Genomic DNA, 12,802 nt, shown 5'->3' with positions numbered 1-12,802 from the left:
AACCATTCCCATTAGGAAAAAGTAGGCGATGGTCTGTCTCTTACCGAAGCAGCATACATCTGATCAGTTGGCCATTTTATGGAAACTGTTACTTCCATCACCAGCCATAAGAGTTCAGACGCCCCGGGGTAGTTTTAATCTAAAAGCTCAGTCAGTCATCCTGTTCTTCCTGCTTTGTCAGCTTTGGTGGAGAGTTTTTCCCTTCGTCCCATTAGCAGAAATTTGGTTCACGCCGTTAAACAGTAGCACATTGTTTCCAAACTGCATAATCAAGGCTGAAACACAATCTGCAGGTCCTGCAGCCATTCGTAAACCTCTTTAGCCGTGTTCTTGAGTAGAACATACAATGTCTGCAGAGTCCCTTGACTGAATGACAGCCTTCCAATGCCAAGGTTGTGTACTCATACAGAGATGTGCAGAGGGGTACACACACAGATGGTGGACATAGAGGTTGTAATAATGCGCACTGCTGGCTATTTTTCTTTAAAACGGGCTTCAGGAGTTTCCCCACAATTGACGAGAAAGTAAGCTAAGGATTTCACGTGCTTTTAGAATTCCATCACGGCTTGCCCTACTTATAAAAAGAAGCCAGGGCAAGGGAGACCCCTGCGGGAGTTACTGAAGGGCAGCGGACCGGGGCAGGAGCATGTAACTAGTACTGGCCAAACATTTTGAAACCAAAACTGAAAGTGAAGAATTATTTCAGAGGGGTCCCCAGTTTGAGTCTCCCTACAATTGCATACTGAATGAAAAACTGTTTAAAAACTCATTGGGGATTATAAATTCATGAGATCATCAGCCTCGAATGTATCTAGACGTGGAAACCAAAAGGTTGGGTAGACCTGAAAATAACAGAATAGCGGGGTTGGGGGTGGGGGAGAAGGAGAGAGAGAGAGAGGGAGAGAGAGGACCCCAAACCCAGGGGGAGCCAGCTGACCGCAGTGCAGCAGAAGCACAAACACTATTCCAGACCATGGGCATGCTGCCACCCAGAACCTCACTGGGGGAGGCGGGTGGGGGAAGGGAGAGGGGACACACAGGGCAGAAAAAGAACACGGCACAAGACACTTACAGAGAAGCGCCCACGCTTGCACAGACAAATAAAAACCATCACACGCACCCACACATCAATAACCATGAGAACGACTACACCACCCGTGCTTTAAGTCACTCATGCATTTCTGCCATCAATGTCAGACCACGTGGTACCAGGATTTGGCAGAGTGCTTTTTGCATTGCTCAACATGCACACATGACACAGGAGTCTTCCTGTCCAGGCCTTAAGGATGAGCTCCAAAAACACAAATGCTCCAGATCCTTCTTCAAAGAAGATCCCTTCGGTCACCCTAGTCTGAGAATCCCATTCTGACACTCACATTTATTTCTACCATCAATTAGATCCTTAAAGACACACTGTGGCTGATTGCTGTTTGGTTTCTTTTTGGAGAAAATCCATTTGATTTTTGAATCATGCCCATGCACTTCTAACCTTCCAATACATGCTTATTCCAATCAGATATTGTTAAGAACGAAAGGTCAACATACATAAGCAACTGATTTACTTCATACATACTCTAGCAACACAAGCTTGAACAAAATATTTTAATGAGTCTTCAAAGGGAAAGCATTTTATAAAATTTTTTTTTTCGTTTTAGAAAAGAGAAATATGGAAAGAAATCCAGTAGAAAGAAACTTTTGAGATCAGTAAAATGGTCGCAACCAGCTGTCCTCGTGTGTCTTGTCATTTAAGTTGTTGAGTTATCAAACCACAACATTTTTTTAGGGCCAGATCTTCAAAATGAACATCTCAAGATTATTCTCAAATGAATCTGAGTCCCATGGTTGTTATACCAAAGCGGCTAGGTTTTACCCATACATTACTCAAATAAAATCAGTTTAGTAGGCTCATCTCTTTGGAAATCTGGTCCCTTGCTTTGTAATTTCTATACCATATTCTATTATCTTTTCTATCCTGTCAGCTGACCTGGAAGACGTTCTCCCCTCTGTCAAATAAAATTCTAGATATTGCTTTGGCTTTCGCTGAAGCTTTTTGCTGTGGGCTGCAGAGTATGCTGTTCTAAATCGTGGTAGGAGCCGTCTCTGAGGATGTTAGGAAGACGTTAGGCAAGTTGGGGCATGTATTTATAGATGTGTTTTACAGGCATCAACCTAGGTTATCACGTCTCCTGCTGTTAAGGAATCATATGGCTATTTTTACTTTCTTTTTTTCTCCCCAAATTTCTTGGCTCTAGGTTTACTTCTCATGCACTGCTGATCAATACCATCCTACTGGGGTATTACTGGCTTCAACACTGTCCCCGAACTAATAATAAGACAGTGGTTGCTTCTCACAGCACACAGGCATCTGTTTCCTGCCACAGGAATGCTAGCAAGTCCTATTCTAAGGGTCTCTTTATTATTCCACAGAAAGAGATCACCTCCACTTTCTCCTTCTCCAGAGAGAAACACCAGTATCCTAAAACCAGGATTGGCCCTTAAATTCATTTCTCATTTTTCAGGGTCAGGGGACGTATTTCCTACTATGAACACCCCACCCAACGCCCAGACCTAACCACCATTAGAGTCACATAAGTACGTGGGTTTTATTGAAGGGACCCAGAAAACAGAAGTCTGGAGTCTTAGGAGATAAAATGATCAATATTTCTTCGAAGACCTCACAGAATTCAGGAATCTTATGGTCACATTTGACCCTGGAGTTAATTATAGAAAGCTCAGAACTTAACGCATCTTAAAAAGAATAGCACAAAATCTCTTGAACCACATTAAAATGGCCTTGAAGCTCTGAGAATAATCGATACAAGTCAGGAAGTGCTCAATTAATGACGAAACCTACAAATAACTAAGCTTAATGGAGCGCAATGCCAGAGATGCAGCCAGAACTATGGGGCATTGCCTCAGGAAGTGGAAGTTTTACACCTAATTGATGTCTCATGATTGTCGGTGTAGCTGGCCCTTTAATTTTATGAACTTTCCCCTTTGTGCCAATGACAGGAAAGGGCAGAGGGAGGTGGGGGTGCGGTGGGGAGGGGTATTGCCCCATACCCAGATTTGTTTTGCTTTCTCAGAATTTCTTATCAGAAGATCCACACGTGGGGGTGGCCTGGGGGTGACCAGCCAAGTAGCAAGTTCTGACTTTCAAGGACAGCTTGCAAAAGATAGGTTTTGCTTAGAGATTTTGAACTGCAAAGTCCTCAGACATAGGTCTATTCAAGGAAGTCATTCTGTGCTAGGAAGAGATGACTCTGAAAGTTGAATGAACAGCACAGGGCTGGCTGACCACCTCTCGTCATTTAAATGATAGATTTCAACCCTGCACAATGTGCCGAGTGAATTCAGTAAGCCCTTTACCAAATAATTCCCTTGGATTATTAAAATTCAGCCCATTTTTTTTTTTTTTTAGCTAACGTATCTTTCTCCAAGCACTGTATTATCAAGGGTTGGGTTTGAGCTAAGTAATAAAGTAATATACAGATGAAACACGATTCTAATTTTCTGATTGGAGAGACACAGAAAAGTGAACAGACCTCTTCTAACCTAGAAAATCAGTGGAGAAACTGGGAAAAGGATTCCCTGATGCCCTCTCCTGGGTTTTACTTACTCAGTTTTTATCACCTTTTGGCTAAAATTGTAACCAACTTTGTTAGTATTTTGCCTCCAAGATACCCCTACACAAATGAGTTTTCTAAGTCCCAGTTAATGCTGTTAAAATGTACATATGGCATCAATTCTTGGTTTGGAGATATTTCCTGCAGAATGTTAGCATAAACTTTTATGCACTCGTGGAGATTAAGGGTGAACGTGTTGTGGACGTGAACACGACTGGGAACGTAGTTAAAAAGAACAACCTTCTTCCTCATCCCCTGGTCATGAATTTAAACAGGAATCTTCTGCCCTGACCTGTCCTTCAGTCTCAGCTACTAAGGGACACCAATGATTCCTCTCCAAAACGTACCTGGGACTCCAGCCTATAAACGAAGAAAGCAAAGCTACTGGGCCTTTGTAATTCAGAGGCCTACGATTTTTTAAGGCAAATATTAGGATTTTTTTTGGGGGGGGAATCCCTTATATTTCAATGTCTGGCGGAGTTATAGAAATAAGGACTACGGGCACCTGAAACTCCCGCTAGCCCGGCCAGCCAGCGGGGAGGCGGCCTCGTCTCAGATTGCACCCACTGGCCACTGAACTCACAACAGAAATGACAAGACTCAACATCCTTTCAAGCCTCACGAACGATAGTCTGTGAGATCGGGCTACTGGGAAGGCGGTTTCCCTTGAAGACTCCATTTCTCTTTTTCCCAGGCTTGTCTTGCCTCTCAGAGGTGCTGAGCACGTAGATAAACAGTAATGTGGTACCAACCGTGAACTGCTGGCTCTGTCGTCGCCGTTGGGTCTACAGACGGGAACAGAGGATTGGAGGAAGGGAAGAAACAGGAGGAACGGCATGCAAAAAAAGGGAAAATGGAAAAAAATGGAACAGATAATATATGAGCAAGCTTTCAAAGAACATCGCGTGACAAGCAATAATAAATGAAAAGCCAAAAGCATTTGAAGTGAGTTGCACTGTTTTAAGACATGCCTTCAGCTCAAAGCTGCGAGCCAGTGAGGAAAACAGTAAATTCTTTGGTTCTGGGGGGGTCTTGCCAGGACACATCTACTTGCTAGTCAATAGTCGGGGGAACATGCAAAGTGATGAGAAACACCAGTGCAAACTCAGTGACTGGTAGATGGCTCTGAACGCATCAAGGCTCAGGACTGTGACGGAAAAGCTGGCTGGACGACAGATTCATACATTCAAACATTGCCTTTGTTTTAACCCAACCCACCCGGGCACTTAGCCTTCATGACTGCCAATTAGGCGTCGCTGAATCAATTGCACTTTAAGCATCCTTTTCCGGCTTAAGCGCAGATGCCTGTAGATGAATATGTGGGTTCAAGTTTTCCATCCAGTGTGTTATTTCAGCAGAGTTTAGCTGGACAGTTCAGTGAACTGGGAGGCTACGGGAATTAACATGTTAAAGGCTTTCAGATTAGCTTCTCCACACGCACGCACGCATGCACTCACTACCGACCCATCCCTCACTCTGCAGATCTTGCTACTTGACAATCTATTTTATTTTATCTTTTCCCCCTTATCAGAGGCACTGGGGATTGAACCCAGGGGCTCGCACACGCCAAGCACGGCTCTATCACTGAATTCTATCTGCCCCCACCCCGCTCTGTGACAACCTACAAGTGGAAAGTCTGCACTGGAAACACCCAAGTCCACGCAATTTGCCAAATGTCACTTCTAATCATGTGACATTCCAAAAATTAAAGCATCCAGCCATCCCTTTGCTCACAGCCCAGAACCACATTCGCTGTCGGGAGCTGCCAGGAGTCCTGCCTTCGGGGCTGCGTTAGGACATGTCGCGTGATGGGTTTTCATTGCCAGATGCACTTGCTGTGGAAGAAACTGCGGCCCGTCTCTTTCTTCTTCTGTTTCTGATGCCATTCAAGTTTCCTCCTTCTACTGGGCTTCAAAACCAGCCCTGCTGTGTTGGTTCCTCTTCACAGGAACATCCTCAAGGGGTTCGAGACATTTTCTTCTACTTTTTGGCTAGAGAGGAAGTGGAATAAATACCTAACAAAATGCACGATGGTATTCTTTTTCCAGAGTCGTTTTAACACCATTCCTCTAGCCAACTTCATTCCAATGTCAACCCATCTGGCCGTGTTTTAATTTTTAGCTCTACCCTCTCAAGGTGTCTTCCTCCACGAGCCTCTTCTGGCCAGAAAGGAGTGGTGACAGCGACACAGGAGCTGGTCACGTGGAGCTGAAGTGGGATTCTGGGTTAACCCTGCAAGTAGTTATTTCTTCTTCTTCTTCTTCCTTTTTTTTTTTTTTCCTAATGCAGCTATTTAGCTGGTAATTATTTCCATGAGTTCTGGAGAGTTCAAAAGACTCCGACTTGAAACAGGCAATGTTTAAATGCACTAAAATGCCAAACATATCTTTTTTTTTTTTTTTTGGTCCAAGGAGCCTGGTGCTTCTGATTTATAAACATGACACATGAATTCACACCGGTGTTCCCCTTCATTTGGCATGCTTTCCTCAGGACCCTAGACCTTCAAAAAGTCAGAGCCCTCCCAAGGAGCCAGAATTAACCAGACGTCTGAGAGGCCACTGCAGTTTAATATAAATTATAGTTGAGCTTCTGAAGAATAGATGAAGGAAAGAAAGACATAAACCACATAAGAGCACAATACTTACTTACAAGTCAAGTCTGTATGCATAACATAGCAGTTAAAAAACAATCCCCCAAATTGTGCAGTTGAAACATCTCTACATCAGATGCTCATGATACAGCTGACAGGTCTCCTTCTTGAAACATCTAAGTCAAGTCTTATGGTAGGGGGGCAAAAATCAAGTGCACGTTTGTACAGGAACCCTTATATGCATGTAAATACATTTTATGGTGAGGCACTGGCTCCTTTCCAAAATTAAAAAAAAAAAGCAATAAACACTTTGTCTTGTTATTTTTGTAGCTGCACTTCTAATAGGCTTTATTTTCACCAGGTAAGTCATTAGTATAAGAGGAAAGAAAGAGGTGGAGTAAAACTTAAGGGTCCTCAAAAATCGTTATCTTAGCAGTAACCAATGACTCCCCAGTTTACTGTCTCCCCACATCACGGTCAGAGAAGTGACTCTGACCGGGAAGCGTCAGCTTCCCTGTGGGGCAAGACGATAAACAGAGGCAGGTTCACAGTGCAGCTTGCTTCCCCATTCTGGGGATTGGAAATCCATCAATTGCACCCAACGGGGAAGAGAACGAGATGTTGGGAAGGAAAACACACAGTTCTGAAACAGTTAAAAGCAAACACATGTTCAAGTCAAACAACACAGGTGCTGCTGTCTCTGGAAATGGCAGAACCACGATCAGCCAGGGGTGGGAGACAGGCAGCAGAAATACAGGCTGGCTACAAAGTTTAGACGGAGATTGAGGGTGTATCGGGGGAGTCGCTGATTTCATTTCTCTAAGAGCATCTGGTGTGGTATCTGAACAGAGGCTATTTCAAGTAAAGAATGAAAAAAAAAATCTTTAGAAGTGACTTTGTGCTCCCCGCAGGAGAGTGCTATGACAGAATCTAATTCTCCTTCATAATTGCATTACGACTTCATGCAGAAACCACAGACACCCTGGCTCTGAAGTGAGTGCTGCTCTGTGAAGTAGGATTTATTAAGGTATCTTAATCAGGAGACTGGAGAGATGTGCTAGCCCACCCCTGTGAATCAACTTGTGGGGTCACTATATTGTTTGATAACATTCTAAGTGTACAAGCAAAATGCAGATGGTAAATTTACAATATAAGGTAACTTACACTGAAATTAACTTGAGAAACGAGAGTGCCTAATTGCCCTCACAAAGGCTTTTTTTTAAACTTCATTCTGTTGCTGCCTTTAAAAAATAATCTTTGCGCTAAGCCTAGGAGAAAAATAGGTCCCTAAAAGTTGAGCTGGACTTATGATGGTGTAGGGTTATGAAATTAAAAAGGCCTCATTGAGCTACTGTCTGTAGTTTCATTTTAATCACAATGAGGGCGAAATTTATTGTGCATTCCTTTTATATGGTCAAGAGGAAAACAATCCCATGTTCTCGCAAACCCAGTTAAGTGTGGACCATCTTAATAGTCATTCTCTGGCTGCTTTATGAGTATAATTAAACACGGTATCCAAGGGCAGGGCCAGCACTGCTATTTGAAAGATGAGCATTTCACTAAATATCGACTTCTCAGTCTCCCAGCCACACAGTTTATGGGGACCCTACCTTGAATAAATTAAACATCAACTATATTTCACGTGGCAGGATAAGGTATCTCCAAAAGGAAAAGGCTCGGACAATGGGTGAGATTAGAGACACTAGGCATTTAACCAAGTAGCAAAAAACAAACAAACAAACAAAAAAACCAACAACAAAAAAAATCCTGCATGCGAGACAGCTGGGCAATATTTAGTTGAAACAGTCATGTGTAAGCTCCACTGTGGCAGATTCTAATCCTTTCATATGGATTCTCTCCAACTTAGAATTGTTCATTGAGTGTGACAGACTGGGGGTTTAAAACTAATCCATAAATTAGTCCGTGGTCTCAAACACAACGGGTGCCATAAATGAAAATGAAAATCCGAGAACAAAATTAAATTCACAACCTTAAATACTTTCTCTTCTCCAATTGCTCTGTGGTTCCCTGCAAGGCTGCATTTTTGGGGGAGGTATGGGGGTGGGGTGCGAGTATGGTGTATGTTAAAAAAAAATGCCCAGGGTAATAACCCGGAGAACCCAATCTGCTCGAAAGCAGAGCTTAATTGTAAAGAGTTTAAATTCTGCCATTTTGATTGTCATAAGCTGAAACGAACGCATACTAAGCAGTCCAGACATATTTTAATACACTTTCCCTCAGTTTATTTTCTTAACTCAAGTCAATAAGGAGCCAATGGGTTTTCTTAATTGAATTCCCCTTCAGCTTGTGTTACGGAGCTGCTTTAAATCTAGACGCTGGGGCAGGCAAGGAATTCCCCTGACAATTTTATTCTCAGCATCGTGCTGCGCTGGCCAATATATATTAAATATAGTTTTTCCTTTCCTTCTCTTTCTTTCTTTCCTTTTGACATCTCTGAAATCTATTGAAAGCAAACATATGTGCTGGAAAATTAAACTTTGACGTTTATTTTCTACTGGTTTCCCGGTTAATTCTCTCTCCATCTATGTTAGGCTTTAATTAAACTCCCAATTCTCTGGAAAGGGAGAAGTCTTAGAAGAGAACGGAAGCTAATAGGCCCTAACAGGAGGCCCAGAATAAAGCTCTCTTATGTCTCAATGTCACCTCCCCTTTGAGTGAAGAGGCTGTGCGCCACGGGACAGCAGAAAGGGGAGCAGTTTTTTGTTTCTGTTTTTGGTTCCGCGATTTCAAGTTTTGTTAAAAGTGTCTTCAGAGTTGTTCACGGGTGCTGCCCTGCCCCTGAGATCATTTCATTTGCAAACCATATGTTCAGAAAATAATAGGAATCTGTACAGTGGTTTCATTTAACAGGGAAAACAATTGCTATCCCACGTTGTGTGGGAATGCTGGGTGGGGGAGGGACAGAGAGGGGCAAGGCGTGGGTGAGGCAGGAGGAGAGGGTGTTGCAGGAGGGTGACGGTGGCGGAGAGAGGGGAGCGGCTCTAGGCACAGCATCTGACATTCACCTCGTCTTAGACGCTGAAGGGCTGGGTCCTTCCTGTCATGTACTTAATTCCCCTACAAAGACAGCTCCAACCACCACTTCTAATCCTGAGAAACTTGCATTTTAGGATATTATTTTTTTGCACCATTGTGCATAAAAATCTTTCGTATGAAAACATGTCAGTTCTTTCTCTCTTGGATTATTTTTCCACAAGGAGCATAAAAGTATGGGAAAGGATGCTAGCAGCATTAGAAAAGAAATCTTATTTCCCATCTCTCGTTCCTTTTTTTTTTTTTTAAAAAAAAGGCAGAATCAGGTGATGTTCATCCCTACAGTATTCTATTTTCTTCTGGTCCCTCATCAGTCAATATAGGTCCAAAGCTGGTTGGCAATGATGCCAGTTATATATACTATTATATATAATAATTTTACTGTCATCAGCAAAATAAAAATGTACACACTTAAGACAGTATGGAAGAAAATGGTCCATACACTCTTGGGGCAAAAACTTGAGAAGTAGCTCAGTACATAAAAGGTGGTTCATGAGGGTCCACTGGTGCCCTAATAACACGCTTGTCACCAGGCATATTGGCAAATCTATCAGCGATGTTCAATAAGTATTTAATAAATGGTGAGTGAAAACCAGTCTTACTGGAGTAGATGCCAAGTCTAGAAAAAAAGGCCATTTGGTAAACATCCTAGGATGAAAGATGAGTATTTCATAGCAACAATGGCTTAACATACACCCAGAACATAAATACACATGGAACACACACACACACATTGAAGACAGATGCTTGAAGTCAAGTTAGGCCTTCATGCTGAATTTCCAAAATGCCATCCTTTCTTATCCATTCTTCGATGGCACAGACCAAATTCTACTTCTCTTGTGATGCCCTCCTCAGTCTTCTGTGCCACTGAAGCAGCCCTAACTGCATTCAGTTCCAGTGCTATTGAGTTCCAGTGGGTATAACCTATTCCCTCATCTATATTTTAAGGGGTTCCAGGAATTTTCTGTCTCCGTGAGCACTAGCATATTGCTGTACCTATTATGGCTCCTTGATATGTGTTGGAAGGATGCCTAAAAGCCCTACCCTGTACATCATGCAAATATCAACAGCACGTACTAGGAATCAGCAAGCTAAGACCCTGGAGAACAGACAGCTCTACGCGGAGCCAGGTTCCCTAATGCAATTTAGCCGGTCATGTTACAGAGTCAGTCTTAAGACAGGTGTACTTCTTGCTCGTGCATTTAAGAAACTGAAAACAAGTGCTATGGTGTTGAGCTTCCCCAATTCGGCACCTTCTACAAATATCACTGAAGGATAAGGGCTGTTCTCACCTTCTTTATTTATGTGATCTGATCCATATTACACAGAGGAAACTTATGATACGAGATTATGAACGCCAAAAAATAACGTGAGCCTGGGGTTAGAACTCACTTTCTCCAAGGTGCGCTGGGCATTGAGTACTTCGATACCAATATGAAAAACCATGCTGTTTTCTTTTCCAAGAAACACAAACTATTTAATTGGATATGTACTTTAAAAAGGAGAAAAACTCATTTAGAAATGACCTACTTCATTCTTATGAAAGGATTTTAAAATGTGTTTCAGAATTTGGCCCTAGAGCTATTCATTTCTTAGTATAAGGTGATTTTAATTTTTTAATTTCTGACAGTCGCGTGTTACAAGTGTGACCTACAGATTGAACTCCTCTCGGCCTGAATTTTATATTTAAGCTGCTCAGGGTGTTTAAAACCAAGAGCTGAGAATTTCCTATGGTACTTCTCATCAAGCACCTAACTCAGGGGCACAACCAGGCAGAAATAATACAATAGCCACATTAACTAGGGAGGGAAACACAAAATATTTTCCTAAGATGATTGAGACAGGGGTGAAAGCTAACAACAAACACAAAAACAGGAACTTTTATGTACACCTAATACATAAAATCAACTAATTTCAAAGAAAGTTTGAAACAAACAAACGACGCCCCCTTCGCCGCTACCCAGGGCAGTAGATTTTTCTTTGATTCTGGTTCCTCTGAAAGGAATCTGCGTGAAGGACTCCTCCCCTGGGTGACAGCTGGCTGTCTCCCTGTATCTTAGCAGAGGATGCCAGAGACAATTTAAATTATTCACTTTGCTTTTCCGTATTACAGCATATATCTTCATGAATGTAACCACACGGACAACTTGATATTAAAAAAAAAAAAGGAGTGGGGACCTTCCAGTAAACAATAGTTGAAACAGAAATATATGGTCAGAAGATCAACGTACATGAAAGAGAACAGAGACACCACAGAATCTTAGGGGAAAGAGCGCAGTGGGGCTCTGTGTGGCTCCCATTCTAATTCCACCCCTCAAATGGTTTCTTATTTAGAAAGAGATTCTAATGACATTAATGGCTGAATAGTTATAAGGCCAGAACAATGTTGACATGGCAAATTGACATCAAATATTCCACTCGGTACTCTAGAGCCTGCCAAAATCTTCTGAGGATGAAGATACCTTTAGATGTAGCCTTCACGTGTAAGTCAGGACACCTCCCTACGCAGAATGGATGGGACACAGAGATGCCCTGCCCTGCCCACCCACCACCGTCTGTGATTCTGGATGGGGAGCATCGAGTCCGACGGGGCTTACAATTCCTCTTTTTCAAGGGTCCCCAGGATAAAGTTTAATATGTTTGGAAGGAGTCAAGTGGCTTGGAGCTCAATGAAGGCCTGCCTCCCTAACAGGGGGAACAATTCGATTATTCTGGTTATGGAAGATAAAAGATAGCACTGGAACACTTCCTTCCAGAGAAATCAGAAATCAACTATGACCCTCTGAGTTTAAAGATATTTTTCTATTGCATTTGTTCATTGTTCTGGTAATGAAATTCTGACCTAGGGAATGGGTTTCAGTTACTGCATTTGACTGGGAGAAAAGAAACAGGTGACTGTGGACTTCCTCTTTCTCTCTCTCTCTTTTTTTTAAGCTAGGGCTTTATGTTACTGTCACTAGATTTAGCTGTTGAAGCTTTTAAGGCTAATGGTGGCTGTAATGCACCAAACACTACAAGTACAAGAGAGAATAAGAGTGGAAATTAATTTAGCTCTCCATTTGTCAAGATGCAGTCTGCAAGAGTTTTTAGGAGCCAATCTAAATCCAGGGGATAGCCTGGACCTTTAAATTGGGACACAGAATCATTCAGCTCCATAACCTTTAATCTGTTTGAAGAAAGGAGCAAATGTTAAATTCCACAAGTGTACTTTCTGGGCAAGATAAATATATATAAGATGGCTTGTTAAGACACAGTAAGCCTGGAAGATCACATCCATTAAGGCAACGGATTGGACAAGGTTGTTTCGGTGGCAATTTCAGTTTAACTACTGTTGGGTGTGCCAGTGAGAATCTGGGCGTTCATCACTGCAAATGCATTCTGGGTGTTGAGAGGGCTCGACAGCTCACATCAAGAGGCCAAAGGGCATCCATGAGATCATCTCACATTACCTTGAGCTGAGATGCCAGGAGGAGAGAAATAGGGGCAGACAAGTCCCTACAGATGTACCTGTGGTGTGGACAGAAATATAGCA

At 42.5% G+C, this 12,802-nt stretch overlaps 1 protein-coding gene across 5 annotated transcripts in view; it reads right to left on the bottom strand.

Moving 5' to 3' along the window:
* The window catches only part of CADM1 (cell adhesion molecule 1), a 320,245-nt gene that overhangs the window by 24,988 nt on the left and 282,455 nt on the right, over positions 1-12,802 (bottom strand). For 2 of the 5 annotated variants that reach the window (XM_072953754.1, XM_072953756.1), the window contains one exon: positions 4,379-4,411. The exons of the other annotated variants lie outside the window; for them this stretch is intronic. In XM_072953754.1, the coding sequence (XP_072809855.1) occupies positions 4,379-4,411 (33 nt within the window). The remainder of the gene's footprint in view (positions 1-4,378; positions 4,412-12,802) is intronic. 5 annotated transcript variants of the gene reach the window in all.

This window comes from Vicugna pacos, chromosome 33, assembly GCF_048564905.1.
Source record: "Vicugna pacos chromosome 33, VicPac4, whole genome shotgun sequence".
Classification (NCBI taxonomy): domain Eukaryota; kingdom Metazoa; phylum Chordata; class Mammalia; order Artiodactyla; family Camelidae; genus Vicugna; species Vicugna pacos.
Note: the sequence above shows the minus strand (reverse complement) of the source record. Positions and strands in the feature narration are given on the sequence as shown.